Raw genomic sequence first — 18,858 nt, forward strand, 5'->3', positions numbered from 1 at the left:
AATTTTAATTTTTAAGGAAATACTTTCTTTAATGAGGTTTTGTACCATTTTTGCCATTTGATCAATTCTGGTCTTTAAGTAGTTATTTTCTTCAAAAATTTTTTTTGCCTCTTTCACTAAGCTGCTAATTCCCTTTTCAGGATCTGAAGTTTTCCACTTGAATGTCCTGCTCAGTATTTAGTCCCTCTTTGGATTTTTAGTTCTTTCTGCAGAAGTCCTTCCTCTTAACTAACCTTGGAGAAACAATAACTAGAAAGTATTCAATGATTGAACGTTCAAGGATTGTAAACAAAGTTTGTGTTGGGCTGATGTAATTTTGGCTGCAGTGTCATAAGGCCAGTCAGTTGAAGTAACCAAAGGCATGTCTGAAATAAAACAGACCTGCCTTAATCAACAGTGAAAACTATCAGTCTCTTTTATTATCTGATAGTTTGATTGAATCTCTAGCTGCTATTCTCACAGATGGAACAGATGAGAGCCGGATTTCTAAGAGATATTTCTATCTGATGTTCTCTTTCAACAGAAAAATTTGCCTTTCTATTTCTGTGTTGTCCTTCTCATCTGTATCCACTTTCTTTGGACTTCACATATTCTCTGGGTTTTAGCCATGATTCTTTTTAATTGGGAAGAGTAAAACCTAAAACTTGGTCTCCAAATCCCCTTTGTAGAATTTTTATGTTACCTTTCCTCCTTTGGATATCTTTGTATAGCAGAAAAGTAGCATTATTTAATATTTGCAAGAACCATATTTTTTTTGAATTAGATCAGATCCTGACCACTTGCAATACAGAAGTTATTCCTCATCATGGTCGGGCAATAGGAAGATTCAGGAAGCTTTGTAATGGGTTAGAAATCCTGGTGTGTATTTTCTTTTCTTCCTGCTAGTAATAAGGAAGCAAAATAGGATTTCTTTCTCTTCTGATTCTGTTAACAGAGAGACTAGACTACTTAGAAAGAATGTTCATTCAAGTAAAGGGTGTAAATTCTTAAGAACCCTTGCCCATCGTAATAGAAGGAAGTACAAAATCAGAATAACGCTCTTTATGTGAGTAGTAGAACTAAGGTTCTACATACCTAACTTTAATTTAATTTTGATTTCTATAGCAAAGTTCAGGCTCGAATAGCCTTCTCTGCCTACCTCCAACACGTTCAAACTCGCCTGATGAAAGATAGTGGAGGCCAGTCCTTTACTGCCAGTTGGGCTGCCAAAGAGGATGAACAGATGGTAAGTCTCTTTATATTTGGACCATTCTGGTGGGTAAAACTGTGACTATAATTGAATTGAATTTCTCCTGAGACACATAGCAGTGAATTCTCTTTTAATAAGAGGGTTATTTTATAGTACTTTAAACATTTCTGTAAATGTAGAGAAATCATGTGATAGCACTTACTCAATATGGAAGATAAAATTTGGCCTTTTGAAATGGAAATACCCCATCGCAGACTCTATAAAACTTTATTCTTCATAGGAGACATTCCAGAAATTATCCTCCTTTGACCTACCAGTTATTTCTTTAATAATTTATAAATTTTTTTAATATTAGATTAACTGACAACCAAACTTTTGAAAAATTATCAGTCTTTATTAGAAACTTGAATTTTTATGTAAAATTTCTGAACCAGTCCTTTCTTGTATCAAGGTAACAGAAAGCATCAAACCAGTTAATGAAGATAAAATCTCCTGAGGAATCTCTAGTCTCTTTATTTATAGGTATTTCTAACCTAGGACAGAAGGATCTTTAGGTTTGGAAAAGTTTTATTTTCTATTTAGGTTAGCATTCATTATTCCTCCATCTTCCTAGTTCTTTATACTCAAAAGGCAGGGCCTTATGTTGGACTTAGTATAAATACAATTTGGTTATCCTTGAAAATAACTTGTGAAAGTAAAAAAGCCAGAGTAGCACAGAGCAGAGAGATAAAACCTTATGTTGTGAATAATCCTTCAGCTGTCGGTGGAAAATGTTAGCCCTGCTCTTTCCAAGTGGAAAATTAAAATTACTTCTTCAAGAGTCAGCTTGTCTGCTGCACAGTGAAAAATAATGTTTTAAAATAACAGATCGAACCAGCCTACCATCAAGTCAGCTATAGTGGTACTGTGAAATCCAGCCTTCTGACTTAAAGACCACTCCTTTATGCTGGAATAAATTGGCAGTAACAGCACAACTGACCAAATATCCAGGAAAAAGGAAAAAAAAAACCCCTTCAACCTTTAAAAAAAAAATACCACTGAAGATTGCTGGTTTGGGATTTCTGTTTGATTATCATAAGATTTCTACTAGAGATGTGAGGATCATCTTTCACATGATTTGCTATTCATTGAGAGAGAGCAATTTGTTAAAGGTACTCTGGATTCTTTTTTAAAAAATAACTTCTTTGGATTTTAAAAGCAAATTTTTGCTTATTAATTTTTATTTTTGTATCACCTGCATTTCTCACAGTATCCTTCTTCCATGCACTTCCCAGAAAGCCATCTCTAATAGTAAAGAATATTTTTAAAAAGAGGGAAAAAGTTCAACTAAAGTGAGCAACACATTGCAAAAGTCTGATATATGGGTGGTGAACTGATGTCTTTGCAAAAAAAACAGGAGGAGATGTCTTCTAATATTTCTTTTTTGGGATCAGCCTTGGTCATTACTTCTAGAAATGTTTGAATAATTTTATTGTTTCAATTTACATTTTATTGCATATATATGCATATATATTTTCATATTTTCATAGGTATATGTTTTTTTTCTCATTCTGTTTATTTTAGTTTGCATCAATGCATGTGCCCTTCTGTGCTTCTCTTTATTCATCATATCCACCATTTCTTACAACATGCTAATATTATCCATTATTCAGACCTTGTTTACCCATTTTACAGTTTGTGGGTATTGTGTCTAATTCTTTGTTCCCACAAAAAGTGCTACTATAAATATTTAGATCATTTAAAATTTTTTTTTCATTGATGTCCTTGGGCCATATGCCCAAGTACAGAGTCTCTGAGTGGAAGAGTATGGATATTTTAATCACTTTGAAAAAATAATTTTAAATAGTTTTGCAGAATGGTTAAAGCCATTCATACCTCAACCAACAATTCATTACTGATCCACACATTACTTCCACAACTCCTCCAAGATCGATTATTCTTATCTTTTGTCATCTTTGCCAACTTGCTGGTTATGTGGCAAAAGCTTAGGATTTTCATTTTATTTTCATCCTGTTAATTTTTTGTGATTAGAGCAGTTTTGGGTTATTTTTGTTGTTGTTGGTGTGTGGTTTGTTTTTTTTTTTGGGTCATCAGAGGTTGTAAACCTGGCATCCATGAACTTGCAAAAAAATAACTATTTTAGTCATGATCATTGCAAGCCTATATATTTATTTTGCATATTCTAAAACATTATTCTGAGGGATCCATAGATCTCACCAGATTGTGCTGGAGTGCTTCATGACACGCAAAAATGTTAAGACCCTTAGTTTTATAGTTTACATTTCTTTTTAGAATTGTTTTTTTTTTTAAATATCATTTGACCACTTACTGAGAAAATATTGATTTTAAAAATTTCTTTTTCTTATTTAAATTTTTATTTTTCATTTCCAAATTTTCCTCCTCTAGCTCCCCCCACCCCTTAAAAAGGCAAGCATTAATTTTGTTCTAGCAAAAGATTTTGAATTTCATGTAACTGAAATTACTTTAGCTTTTGTAGTTGCTTTTTATTGCTTATTTCATTAAGAATTCACTACCTTCCCATAGCTATGAAAAGTATGTTATATGCTTCTCTTTTAATTTTTGGTTATTTTTAATATTCAGGTCATGTATCCATTTTGAATTTATCATAGTATATAGTACAAATGTTGATCTAAAGCTAGTTAATGCCGGAATGATTGCTACTTTTCCTAGGAATTATTTTAAGATCTGGAGTTCTTTCCCAGGTAATGAATGTTTTCAGGTTTTTGAACACCAGATTATTGATTTCAGTTATTTCTAATTCTTTCCTGTCTAGTCTGTTCCATTGAGCTACTTTTCTATTTTTAACTGATACCAAATTTTTGATGATTATGCCATATAATGTAGTTTTCAATAGTATGTAATAAAGAAGTACTTCATTACTACCTTTTTTCTTTATTTCTCTTTGCATTGAGATCTTTTGTTTCTCCAAAAGAATTTTGTTCCTATTTTGTTTAGGTGTGAAGCATGTGTTTGGTTTACATGTTGCTGAATCTGTAAATTAGCTATGATAATATATTAATATTTTGATTATTTTGGCCTGGCAAAACATGAGTACTGATTATTCTTATAGTTATTTAAACTGTCCTTTATTAAAGAACATTTTGTGATTTTATATATACAGATATTGAGTGCCTTTTGATAGATTGGCTACTATAGGTTTTTTGCTTTTTACAGTTATTTTGAATAGGACTTATCTTTCTATTATTTCCTCTTGGATTTTGAGATTTTAATATATATATTTCAGTAGATTTATTTCATGGATTTCAGACTTTTTGAAGCTGTCATCTTTGTTTCTTTGTTGATTCCTCAGTATATTTTAAGTGATCATGTGATCAGTAAATAAGAATAGTTTTGTCATCTCTTTGCCCGCTTTATGTTTTTAATTTCTTTCTTTTGTCTTATTACTATGACAGGCTTTTCTGGGCCTCTATCAAATAGCAGTAGGCAAAGGATACATTCTTTATTTATGAGAAAGTTGCTTTTCCCCATTCCATAGAACACTGTCTTTTGCTTTGGTAGATACTTTTTTGTCATATTAAAATAATTCCTGTACGTCTATGATTAGAAAGATTTTTTTAAATTAGCACCATTTTTTTTCTTTTGTGTTTGTTTGTTTCTTAATCAGAGGTATCATGTTGAAAGAGTTTTGACTTAGGATCCAAGAAGGCTGGGTTCAAGTTCTCCTCTTGACAATTTTTAGCTCTGTGACCCTGGATATGTCACTTCATCTCCCTTTGCTTCAGTTTCCTCATTTGTAAAATCAGAGAGTTATACTGGATGACATTTAAATCCCTTCTCACTATGAATATGTAAGTCGTGCCTCTTACAAATGTGTTACTGGCCTTGTGACCTTAGACAAGTCATTTAGCATCTGAGTGGTCTAGTGGTCTCTTAATATATTGAGGTAGTTTGCACATCTAGAATTTCCCTTTACCAATGAAATCACACGTTCAGACCCTATTTCCTTTACTGATTTGGAGTATTTTTAATATGATCCATTGTGTTGAATATTTTCCAGATGTTGAACTATCCCAGCATCCCTAGTGTAACTACAACTACAAGTTGCTATAATAGTTTTGCCTGGATTTGACTTAAATTTTTTGAATCAATATTCATTAATAATATTGCAGTCTAATTCTCTTTCTTAGCTTTGTCCTTCCTTCATGTAGGTACCAGCATGATATTTGTCTCAATAATTTCTGGAGTATCAGCATTCATTTTTCTTTAAAATTTTGATAGAACCATCCTTTAATTCCATTTGGACCAGGTTTTGTTTTTGTTCTTTTCCCCTTTTGATAGTTGCTTTACATTAAAATTCAATTCACTTTTCTGATTTCTGATTGGTGTTTTTTTAACTTGAATGTTTTATATTTTTGTAGATAATCTTTTTTTCATTTTAGCTTCTCAGTTATATTCACATGATTTTATATAGCAAGTCATGATAATTTTTATTCTGGGTTTGTTGCAATTTCAATTTATTTTTTATTTCCTTAATCTGATTTTCTTACTTCTCTTTTTTAATCAGGTTAGGTAAAACTTTAGCAATTTTTGGAAGGCTTTTCAAAGATCAAGTTTTTAGTTTTATTGATTAGTTCTATAGTCTTTTTAGTTTCAAACAGAGCAAGATTTTGTAAGAGAAGGCAGAAGGAAAAGTAGAAAACCAGTAGATTATGGTCAAATAAGAGAATTTCATAATTCTCAAATAGAGAGGTGATACATTTGTGGGTGATGATGAGATCAAGAATATAATCATCTTTGTGTGTGGCTGGAGTGGGATGGGAAAAGTGGGCATGGGAAGTTAGTAGGCTGAGAATCTGAATGGTAAATGTGTTTGAGGGAAAGCATATTGAAGTCCCCTACTATGAGGCTGGGACAGTTAGGTGTCTCAGTGGATAGAGTCCTGGCCCTGGAATCAGGAAGAATAACGTTCCTGAGTTCAAATCTGGCCTCAGACACTTGTTGGCTGTTTGACCCTGGGCAAGTCACTTAAACTGTTTGCCTCAGTTTCTTCATCTGTCAAATGATCTGGAGAAGGAAATGGCAAACCAAAAAATCCCAAATGGGGAGAGATTTATACACAACTGAAAAAAATGACTGAACAACAATAAAAGTATGAGATCAGGAGTTGGGAAGGAGATGAAAATTATGAACCATGTAGCAAATTCATTGAGGAAGGAAGGGGAGTCACATGGAAGCCTGTAGAAAATGACTACTAAGATTTTGGTTAGGTGATAGATGATACATGAACCTCAGAGGAAAAGTTGCTTAGTGTTGGAAGTAGGGAGAGAACTTGGACATGGTCCTGGAGCGAGAAGTAGTAAGCCAAATCCCCCCACTTCAACCGTTGAACTGAGGTGAATGAGTGAAGGTGCAACCACTCCTGGAAAGGGTGATCAGGGAAGCTCTCTCATTAGGGAGGAGCCAATTAGATGGTGGAATGAGTGGCAGAGGAAAAGATTTAGGATTAAAACAAGTTTTTTGCCTATAACAGGCATTTAAGAAGGAACAGTGGAAGGGGGAGGTTGGTATTTGATTGGAATATAGGGGTGAGGAGGTTGAGGAGATGGAAGCAAAAATTTGTGTGGTGGAGGATGGAGAATGGGGTTTGAGTGATGAACTAGAAGAGTGCAGAATAAGTGAGATGTGTAGGATAGGTCTGGGTGGGAAGCTGTTCACCATTCAGTGGGAAATGGCATTCTTCTTCCCAAAATAGGTTGGAGATGGGGCTGGAGACAAATATAACTTAAAACAGAAAGCATAGAGTCAGATAGCCAAATGGTCAAATTTCACTATTCCTCTTCCATTTTTGAAGGCTAGAATTGGGGACCATCCTGCCCCTTGTTGCCTTTCCTCAGAGCGTGCTCACAGCAGAAGATGAAAGGTGGGGGTCAGAGGAAGTCTGACCACTCTTCTCACCTGAGGGTGCAGATCTGACTGTGCATCTTCCATCTATATATGTCCCCTGAGGGAAGGCTGCAAGAGATGGGATAGCTTTGGGGCAGAAAGAAACTGGACAAGTTTGCAGTCTTCCCTCAGGGGACACCCTTAACAGGAGATTGAAGGCAAGAAGAGGATCGGTTAGCTTTTCTCATCTGAGGCTGCAAATCAGGTATCACAGCAAGAAGGTGGTGGTATAAGTAGACATCCTGACTTTATCAGTGATCTTTTTGGTAAGTCCTCATTACATAAAATGCCACCACTTAGTTTCAGATAGATATCTCATATCACATTAAAGAAAGCACTATTTGTTCTCATGATTCTAGTGTTTTTAAAAGAATTGTGTATTGTATTTTGTCAAAAGTTCTTTCTTCATCTCTTGATAGAATTATGTGCTTTTCCTCATCCTCATTACCAGCATGATTGGTTACGTTTGTAGTTTTCTTATATTGAGTCAACCCTACAGACTTGCCGTATGAAGCCGCTTGGGTTGTAGTATTTCTCTTGTGTATATTGCTGTAGCCATTTTACTAGTATTTGCTTTGTAGTTTTTCGTTGCTGTTCATTAATAATATACTGGGATATAGTTTTCTTACTCATTTTTTATTCTTAATGGTTTAGGTATTAAGACAGTATCTGTACTATCAAAGATATTTGGTAGGGTGCCCTATTTTCCTTTTTTTTTTTTACAAGCAGTTTATATAATATTGGAATTGATTGTTCTTTCAGTGTTTAAAAGAGTTCTCTTGTAAATCAGTCTAGTCTTGTTTTTCCTTAGGAGTTCATTTGTGACTAGTTCAATATATTTTTTTTCCTTAGTTTGGGTTATTTAAATTCTGTTTCTTCTTATGAAAATCTAGGCATTTTATGTTTTTATGAATGTTAATCCATTTCATTTAAGCTCTTGTTTTTCTTGGCATATAGGTGGGCAAAATACTTTCTAATAATTTTCTTTTTCTTCTTGATTCATTGTGAATTTTCTTTTCAGTTCTTATATCGATAATAAGGTTTTACTTTCTGTGTTTAAAATCAGTTAATAATTTGTCTATTTAATTGCCCCCCTCCCCAAAAGCTCCTTTTGTTCATTTTTTTCAGCTTTCTGTTTTGGTGTTTAATTAGGATTCATTAATTTGTTTTCTAGTTTTATTTTTAGTTATGGGCCCACTTCATTGGTCTGTTCTTCCATTCTTTTGTGGATAAAAGTACTTAGAAATAGAAATTTTCCACTAAGGGCAACTTGAGTTATATCTTAAATATCTTGATGAGTTGTATCTCATGGTTTTTCTTTGCAGTGATGAAGTAATGTATTATTTCAATGATTTGGTCTTTGAGCCATCAATTCCTTAGAATTATCATTTATATTTCAATTAATTTGTAATCTTTTCTCAAATGATTCTTTATAGAATGTAGTATTTATTGAATATAATTTATTGAAATAAATTTTTGCTGATTAATTCATTGAATATAATTTTGATAAAAATGTGGTTTTATTTCTCTTTTTAAATTTTATTTATTTATTTTTGGTTTCCATCATTCATTTCCACAAGATTTTGAGTTCCAAATTTTCTCCCCATCTCTCCCCTGCTTCACCCCAAAACACCATGGATTCTGATTACTCCTTCCCCTAATCTCCCCTCCCTTCTATCTTACCCCCCTCCCTTCCCTTATCCCCTTCTTCTCTTTTTTCTTGTAGGGCAAGATAGATTTCTACACCCCATTACCTGTATTTCTTATTTTCCAGTTGTATGCAAAAACAATTCTCAACACTCGTTCCTAAAACTTGGAGTTCCAACTTCTCTCCCTTCTTCTCTCCCTGCCCATCCCAATTGAAGGAAAGCAATTCAATATAGGGTATATATGTGTAGTTCTGCAAAAGACTTCCATAATAGTCATGTTGTGTAAGACTAACTATATTTCCCTCCATCCTATTCTGTGCCCCATTTATTCTATTCTCTCTTTTGACCTTGTTCTTCCTCAAAAGTATTTACTTCTAATTACTCCTTCCTCCCATTTGCCCTCCCTTCTGTCATTCCCCCCACCCAACTTGTCCCCTTCTCCCCTACTTTCCTGTAATGTAAAATAGATTTTCATACCAAATTGAATGTGCATGTTATTCCCTCCATAAGCCAGATGTGATGAGAGTAAACTTCACTTTTTCCCTCTCACCTCCCCACTTTTTCCCTCCATTGAAAAAGCTTTTTCTTGCCTGTTTTATGAGAGATAACTTGCCCCATTTCATTTCTCCCTTTCTCTTCCCAATATATTCCTCTCTCACCCCTTAATTTTATTTTTTTAGATATCATCCCTTCCTATTCAACTCACCCTGTGCCTTCTGTCTATATATATATATATATATATAGATAGATAGATATATGTATATAATCGCAACAACTACTCAAATACTGAGAAAAGTTTCAAGAGTTACAAATATTATCTTTCAATGTAGGAATGTAAACAGTTCAGCTTTAGTAAGCCTCTCTGAGCCCAGTGCAATAGACCTTTCCTGTCGGCCTTTCAAGCTGTCTTAGGCTGGAAATGTCTTTCACTCTGTCGTTTTGTGGCTTCAGCTGTCCTAGAATTTGTTTAGAGTCATTTTTTACAGGTATTTTATGGATTATGGGTGTAGAGCTAGAGCAGGTCCATCCTTCTACCCTGCTATCTTGGCCCCACCCCCTGGTTTTATATCTTAACATGGCTTGTATGTTCTAATACATGGTCGATTTTTGTAAGGGAACTAAATATAACTGAGAAACATATTTAGATATTTATAATCTCATTCATAATTGCCAGAAATCTATAATACCTTTCCTTAAATTCTCTACTGGTCTTTAAATATTTTTTGTTCTTTTGTTAGATTTGTTAAGCTTTGAAAGGGTTGTATTGGTATCCACAACTATTACATTTTTACTATGAATTTCTCCACTTTTTGTTTATGTATTTAGCTCCTGTACCATTTGATGCACATATACATATATGTATTGATGCTCATTTTATATGGTACTTTTTAGCATAATCTGGATTGTCTGTTTATCTGTTTGTATCAAGCCCTTTATTATTGCATTGTCTGATGTCATGATTCTTCTAGATTTTTTTTTTTAATTAAGCTGTGTGAATAGTTTTGAGCATGTTTCTTATAAAGACAATATTGTGGAATTTTCTTTTCTAATTCATTCTGTTATTTATACTCTCCCATTTTATAGGCAAATGCATACTCACAGTAACAGTTACAATTGTTAATGTCGTATTTCCCTCTGTGCTATCATGTGTTTTCCTCTTCTACTTCCTTTAGCCCTCCTTAAAAAGAAAAGGTGGTGAGAAAGAAGTGTGCTTCACAATAGTACTCTGTGCTTGATGTAGTCTTTTTCTGCCCCCTTAACCCTCATTCTTCTCCTTGCCCAGACCCTAGTTACATATTCATACTGTTTTCCTTTTAAAACTTTTCTCCATGATTTATCCTCCAAGTTTACAGTTTCTTTTACTTATGCCTAATTCATCCTTGAATCTACCCTGTCTCTTATTCCATTCTCTCCCAGCTCCCTGTTCTTTTTTGTCTCCCTGTTGAATTAAATTTATTTTTTCATAAAACTCTATGTCTGTGTGTCTGTCTATTTTACCCTCATTTGAGTGGTTTGAATGAAAATATGGATTAAGTAAAGACTGCTAACCTACCCCTTCCTCCTTGTTTGTATAATCTTCTACTTAATGCTTCACAATTATGCAAAGTAGTTAAGTTCTTTGAATTTTTTCTCTAGTTTATTTTTCTCGTCTCTTCCCTTTCTTCTTTTTGAGTCATCAAAATCTAACAAATTACTCTAACCATCTCATCAGGATATAAATACTTCATATTTGTGTTATCACATACTTAACATTTGCCTTTTTATGTCGCTCAGTTCTTAAATTTGTAATTCAGCTCTAGTCTTTTTATCAGAGATGCTTGGAAGTCTTTTATTACTTCCCATTTCACAGGTGCATATTTTTCCCTGTATAATTTACTCAATTTTGCTGGGTAAATTATTCTTGGATGTAAATCTTAAATTTTGTCTTTTATTTAACTTTATTAATCATTTTATTATATTACAATTGCTACACTTCCCTGCTATGGGGATTATCAAATACTGTGTGATACTGCATGTGATTACTTGGTACTTGAGCTCTTTCTGTGTGTTTGCAGTTTGGGGTTTTTTTTGGTTTGGTTTTGCTGTTTTCATTTTTTTTTTTTTTTTGATCTGGAAATTCTGAATTTTTCATTCTGTGATTTCACATCACAATATGATGTTTCAGGGAATTTTCGTTTTTAGATAAGTCAGTCCCAGCTTCCTCACTAGCAGGGACTTCAGGGCCATGTACTACTTAGCTTATAAGGATCTCATCTTGATTTTTTTTCGTATCAGCTGTTTTTGATATGAAATATTCTGTTTTCTTTTTTTCTAGCCTTTTGACTTTTTTTATCCTTCATTCTTATTTTATGTTTTTTTTAATTAATTTTATTTATTTTTAGTGTTCTACAATCACTACCATATAATTTCGATTTTTCCCTCCCTCCCCAAGATGGCATACAATTTTATTTAGGTTCTACACATTAAATACATTTTTACCATAGTTGTGCTATATAGAAGAATTGAAATGAATGGAAGAAATCATGTAACAAATCAAAACGTAATACAAAAGAAAATGATCTGCTATGTTCTGCAATTGAATTCCAAAGTTCTTTCTTTGGATATGGAAGTCATTTTGCCTTACAAGACCATTGGGAATTTTTTTAAGTCCTTGCATTGCTACGAAGTTCCAAGTCTACCAGAAAAAACTCTCACACACTGTGGTCACTGCTGTGCACAAAGTTCTCCTGGTTCTTCTCCTTTCACTCAGCATCAGATCATATAAGTTTTTCCAGGTCTCTCTGAAGTCTTCCTGTTCATCATTTCTTATAGCGCAATAGTATTCCATTGCATTTATATACCATAATTTATTCAGCCATTCCCCAGTTGATGGGCATCCCCTTGATTTCCAGTTTCTGGCCACCACAAAGAGTGCTGCTGTAAATATTTTTGTACATGTGGGACCCTTTCCCATTTTTATGATCTCTTGGGGATACAGTCCTAGAAGCAATATTGCTGGGTCAAAGGGTATGCATATTTTCATAACCCTTTGGGCATAGTTCCAAACTGCCCTCCAGAATGATTGGATCAGCTCACAGCAACACCAGCAATGAATTAGTGTTCCAACTCTCCCACATCCTCTACAACATTTATCATCCTCCTGTTCTGTCATGTTTGCCAATCTGATAGATGTAATGTGGTACCTCAGAGTTGTTTTGGTTTGCATCTCTCTAATCAATAGTGATTTAGAGCATTTTTTCATGTGACTATAGATATTTTAATTTCTTTCTCTGAAAACTGTTCATATCCTTTGACCATTTATCAATTGAGAATGACTTGCATTTTTGTACATTTGACTCAGTTCTCTATATATTCTAGCAATGAAGCCTTTATCACAGACACTAGCTGCAAAAATTCTTTCCCAGTTTTCCGCATCCCTCCGAATCTTGGTTGCATTGTGTTTGGTTGTGCAAAAACTTTTCAGTTTAATGTAATCAAAATTATCCATCTTGCATTTCATAATGTTTTCTGTTTTTTTTAGTAAAAAATTCTTCCCTTCTCCATAAATCTGATAAATACATTATTCCTTGCTCCACCAATTTGTCCATATGTCAATCTTTATACCTAGATTGTGTACCCATTTGGACTTTATTCTTGTGTACGATGTCAGACATTGGTCTATGCCTAGTTTCCACCACACTTTTATTCAGTTTTCCCAGCAATTTTTGTCAAACAGTGAGTTCTTATCCCAGAAGCTGGGGTCCTTGGGTTTATCAAACAGTAGATTGCTATATTCCTTTCCTACTGTGTCTTGAGTATGTAGCCTATTCCACTTGTCTACCCTTTTGTTTCTTAGCCAATACCAAGTGGTTTTGATAATTGCTGCTTTATAATACAATTTGATATCTGGTAGCACTAGGCCACCTTCCCTAGCATTTCTTTTCATTAGTCCCCTTGATATTCTGGACCTTTTGTTCTTCCAAGTGAATTTTGCTATTATTTTTTCCAGCTCTAGAAAATAATTATCTGCTAGTTTAATTGGTATGGCACTAAATAAGTAAATTAATTTAGGTAGAACTGTCATTTTTATGATATTAGCTCAGCCTACCCATGAGCAACTGATGTTTTTCCACTTACTTAGATCTGACTTTATTTGTGTGAAAAGTGTCTTGTAGTTGTGTTTATATAGTCCCTGGGTTGGTTTTAGCAGGTAAACCCCCACATATTTTATAGTGTCTACCCTGGCTTTAAATGGGATTTCTCTTTCTATCTCTTGCTGTTGGGCTTTGTTACTAATATATAGAAATGCAGAAGATTTGTGTGGGTTTATTTTGTAACCTGCAATTTTGACAGTTGTTTATTATTTCAGTAGTTTTTTACTTGAATCTCTGGGATTCTCTAAGTATATCATCATATCATCTGCAAAGAGTGATAATTTAGTTTCTTCTTTGCCTGTTCTTATTCCTTCAGTTTCTTTATAGTCTCTAATTGCTACAGCTAACATTTCTAGTACCATATTGAATAATAGTGGTGATAATGGACATCCTTGTTTTACCCTGAATCTTATTGGAAATACATCTAGCTTATCTCCATTGCATATAATGCTTGCTGAAGGTTTTAGTAGATACTGCTTATTATTTTATGGAAGTTTCCCTTTATTCCTATGCTCTCCAGTGTTTTTAAGAGGAATGCATGTTGGTTTTTGTCGAAAGCTTTTTCTTCATCTATTGAGATAATCAAGTGGTTTCTGTTAGTTTTGTTGTTGATATGATCAATAATGCTAATAGTTTTCCTAACATTGAACCAGCCTTGCATTCCTGGTATGAATCCTACCTGATCATAATGTACTATTCTCATGATAAGTTGCTGTATTCATTTTGCTAAAATCTTATTTAAAATTTTTGCATCTATATTCATTAGAGTAATTGGTCTATAATTCTCTTTTTCTGTTTTGTTTCTTAGGTATCAGTACCATATTTGCATCATAAAAAGAATTTGCGAGTACTCCTTCTTCCCCAGTTTTCCCAAATAGTCTATATAATATTGGATTTAACTGTTCTTTAAATGTTTGATAGGTCAATGAGGGGAGGAGGAGAGAGCATTTACCAATCACTCCACCATTTTAGCTCCTGAAAGTTCAAGTAGGTGACTTACAGACATTTAATCTGTGGGCTGAAAGTATCAGGAGTGGCCTTGGGCTGCCAGTTTGCCTGTTCCACTGTGTTGTTGCTGCCTCAGGCCACCCCAGAGGTTTCCTGCTCAGCTACGCCTCAATGGGAAGTGCTGAACTGTCTCGACTTTTCTTTAATAATTATTTTTGTCTCATTGGGGCAGCCAGGTGGCTCAGTGGATAGAATACTAGGCCTGGAGTCAGGCAAAGTTATCTTTCTAAGTTCAAATCTGGTCTCAGACACTTATTAGCTGTGTGATCCTGGACAAAAGACACTTAACCATGTTTGCTTCATATTCCTTGTCTCTAAAATTATCTGGAGAAGGAAATAGCAAACCACTCCAGTATCTTTGCCAAGAAAATTTGGATATAACTAAAACAACTGTACAACAAAGCAAAATTGTCTCATGGAGTTATTAAATTATTTTTGGTCCTTCACATTTTCATTGTGTCTGTTTCTTGGATGAGGTTTTATATCTTTTCTACTGAACATTTAATCCTCGCTCCAAGTCTTTCCCTCAGTGTTCTCATTTCTTTTCCAATTCTTCTAGAGTTTTCATTTCATTTGTATTATCATTTTCAATTCATTTTTAAAAAATCTTCTGCTTTATTTTTCTCAAGAGTTTTAGTTGACCTTATGCCCAAGCTATATTTTTCTTTGAGTCTTTGTAGATGTTTTGGAGTTATTCTCTTCTTTTGAGATTTTTACCTTAGACATTCCTGGTTCCATAAAAGCTCTTTATTGTACATGTATTTTATTTGTTTATTTACTTATTCTTTCATCCTTATTTCCTGTATTGGGACTATTATGTTAGGGATGTGTCCTCTCTGCTTCTAGAGATAATGTTATGGTTTGATATAGCCCTGGCCTACATTATTTGAGCTGCTGCTACTGCATTCTCCATGTATTGAATATTGTCTTCTGCATAAGTCTTCATTTACTCAGGACAGAGAACTACAAATTCATAATTTTGTCTGAATTTTTATCCCTAAATGGTCCAATCTCAGGCACACTCATCTCCTTACATGAGCTTTGTAAGCCCTTAATCTTGGTTTGGGTCTGAGGAAGACAGTTACAGGCTTGCCTTGTATTGCAGCTCCACTAGACATTGGCTGAGGCATTGTGAAAGAGCTGTTCCCTGTCTGAACCTCCCATCCCTGTCTTTGATATTTAGCTATAAACCTCAAGACAGGACACTGGAGTGAATCTGCAATTTTTAGTGAAAGAGTTGTTGATCAACCCCCTAACCACAGTTTCTGCCCTGATTACTTGCCAATGGATTGAATCAGCCATTTAGTTTCAGGTCAGAATGACAATACCACAGGCCCACCCATAATTGCAATAAATGCCTTTGTTACTCACCTGTTGCTGAAAATTTGATCTTAGAAAGGAAAACTCACCCATTATGGTCTCTCCTTCGATTTCCCAATCACTACTTAGTCTGATGCTCTTTCTAGATATTTGTTAAAGAAGTTGGGACTTCTGGGAGCCTAGATGGAGGAGTAAGCAATAAAGCTGCATTAGCAGAACCAGCAAAAAGACAGGATGAAACAATCTTTTTTATCCAGTAAACTTGGAAGATCAGAAAAAAAGGTCTGTCTGACCTAAAAGGGGAGCACATTCAAGGACAGGAAGCATCCTTGTATTCAGCAGCATGCCCCACCTCAGCAAACCAGAGGGAGATCCTAAACTCCAGTGTGGTGAAGTAAGACAGACATCAACACCAGGACTCCCCATGCCCCATGTGTCTTAGCATAGCTAGGGGAACTAGCAGATACCAGCTCTGAGAACCACCATGTGCTTCAGCGTAGCTCTCGACAAACGTGCATCCTCCAGGGCCAGACCTCCACATACTTAAGTATAACTCCAGGGAAACACGGAAACACCCACCAGACTTCAGACACCACCACCGGGACCCCAGCATAGCACCAGGTAATTTGCCAGATCCTGATGACCTCCAGCAGTGCCAGGTACCAACAACTGCATTCGTTCAGTATAGCACCAGATACAAGAGGTCCACCTTGGGCCTCAGGGTAACACCAGGTAAACAGCCAGAGCCGATAGCCACTGTCACAAGAAACCTGAGACAGTGTCCCTTCTACCCCCAGTAAAGAACTCAAGTTTAAAAAGAGAGGAAAAGCACCCCGCCTCCAAAATATAAATGAGCAAAAGAAAAAAGCAAAAAAGAATATGACCTTAGAATGTTATTATGGTGACAAGGAAGACCCAGACAAACTCAGAAGAGGACAACAGTGTCAAAATACCTGTGAGAAAAACCCCAAAGAAAAATGGGAAGTGGGGGGAGGAGCCAAGATGGCGGAGTAGAAAGACATACATATGCTAGCTCCGAAACCCACAGCCCATAAGACACCTGTAAAGAAGAACTCCCAACAAATTCGGGAGCAGCAGAAGCCACAATGGAGTGGAGGAGATTACTGTTCCAGAGATACCTGAAAAACTGACGCAAAAGGTCCGTCACGCACCGGACCCTGAGCAGAGCCCAGCCCTGCCTTGGCCATGTGACACTGAGAGGAACAGATCCCAGCAGGCTTCAGGGACAGAATCTCCAGGGGCTGCGCAGGTCCCTCCACCCACAGGTGACAAGGGTCAGTGAGAGGGTCTCTTTGGCTGGTCAAGAGGGGAGTGGGGTGTCCCCATAACTTAGGCCCCCTTGGGAGGCAGCAGTGGAGGCAGCAGGGGATAGGGGCTCCCAAAGCAGGCAGGAGCTTGGATCCATTGTTGAAGGTCTCCACATAAACTCCCTGAGGGAACTGAGCCCTGTGAGGGGGCCCTACCTCAACCTGTGCACCTGAACTTAATCTCACACTGAATAGCAGCCCTGCCCCAGCCAAAAGCACTAAGGCTGGGAAGCAGCATTTGAATCTCAGACCCCAAGCGCTGGCTGGGCAGATCTGGAGACGAAGTGGGGGTGGAAAGAAAACTCAGAAGTCAAGTCACTGGCTGGGAAAATGCCCAGAAAAGGGGAAAAAAATAAGACCATAGAAGGCTGCTTTCTTGGTGAACGGGTATCTCCTCCCTTCCTTTCTGATGAGGAAGAACAATGCTTACCATCAGGGAAAGACACAGAAGTCAAGGCTTCTGTATCCCAAACATCCAGAATAAATATTCCATGGGCTCAGGCCATGGAAGAGCTCAAAAAGGATTTTGAAAATCAAGTTAGAGAGGTGGAGGAAAAAATGGGAAGAGAAATGAGAGAGATGTAAGAAAAGCATAAAAAGCAGGTCAACACTTTGCTAAAGGAGACCCAAAAAAATGCTGAAGAAAATAACACCTTGAAAAATAGGCTAACTCAATTGGCAAAAGAGGTTCAAAAAGCCAATGAGGACAAGAATGCTTTAAAAAGCAGAATTAGCCAAATGGAAAAGGAGGTTCAAAAGCTCACTGAAGAAAATAGTTCTTTCAAACTTAGAATGGAACAGATGGAGGATAATGACTTTATGAGAAACCAAGAAATCACAAAACAAAACCAAAAGAAAAAATGGAAGATACGGTGAAATATCTCATTGGAAAAACAACTGACCTGGAAAATAGATCCAGGAGAGGCAATTTAAGAATTATGGGCCTACCTGAAAGCCATGATCAAAAAAAGAGCCTAGACATCATCTTTCATGAAATTATCAAGGAAAACTGCCCTGAGATTCTAGAACCAGAGGGCAAAATAAGTATCCAAGGAATCCACCAATCACCACCTGAAAGAGATCCAAAAAGAGAAACTCTTAGGAACATTGTGGCCAAATTCCAGAGTTCCCAGGTCAAGGAGAAAATTTTGCAAGCAGCTAGAAAGAAACAATTCAAGTATTGTGGAAATATAATCAGGATAACACAAGATCTAGCAGCTTCTACATTAAGGGATCAAAGGGCGTGGAATATGATATTCCAGAAGTCAAAGGAACTAGGACTAAAACCAAGAATCACCTACCCAGCAAAACTGAGTATAAATACTTCAGGGGAAAAAATGGTCTTTCAATGAAATCAAGGACTTTCAAGCATTCTTGATGAAAAGACCAGAGCTGAAAAGAAAATTTGACTTTCAAATACAAGAATGAAGAGAAGCATGAAAAGGTAAACAGCAAAGAGAAGTCATAAGGGACTTTACTAAAGTTGAACTGTTTACATTCCTACATGGAAAGACAATATTTGTAACTCTTGAAACTTTTCTGTATCTGGGTAGTTGGTGGGATTACATACACACACGCGCGCGCACATGCACGCTTGCACACACGGAGACAGCACAGAGTGAATGGAATAGGATGGGATCATATCTTTAAAAAATGAAATGAAGCAGTGAGAGAGAAATATATTGGGAGGAGAAAGGGAGAAATGGAATGGGGCAAATTATCTCTCATAAAAGAGGCAGGCAAAAGACTTTTTAGTGGAGGGAAAAAGAGGGGAGGTGAGAGAAAAACATGAAGTTTACTCTCAT

At 35.8% G+C, this 18,858-nt stretch overlaps 1 protein-coding gene across 19 annotated transcripts in view; it reads left to right on the forward strand.

Annotated features, from left to right (window-relative positions):
* The window catches only part of TTLL5 (tubulin tyrosine ligase like 5), a 387,986-nt gene that overhangs the window by 146,483 nt on the left and 222,645 nt on the right, over positions 1-18,858 (forward strand). For all 19 annotated transcript variants that reach the window (XR_011970265.1, XM_072623519.1, XM_072623508.1 and 16 more), the window contains one exon: positions 1,105-1,225. Coding sequence is in view for 18 of the 19 variants with exons in the window: in XM_072623519.1 (XP_072479620.1) it covers positions 1,105-1,225 (121 nt within the window). In the remaining variant the exon portion in view is untranslated. The remainder of the gene's footprint in view (positions 1-1,104; positions 1,226-18,858) is intronic.

Source organism: Notamacropus eugenii, chromosome 7 (assembly GCF_028372415.1).
Source record: "Notamacropus eugenii isolate mMacEug1 chromosome 7, mMacEug1.pri_v2, whole genome shotgun sequence".
NCBI lineage: Eukaryota > Metazoa > Chordata > Mammalia > Diprotodontia > Macropodidae > Notamacropus > Notamacropus eugenii.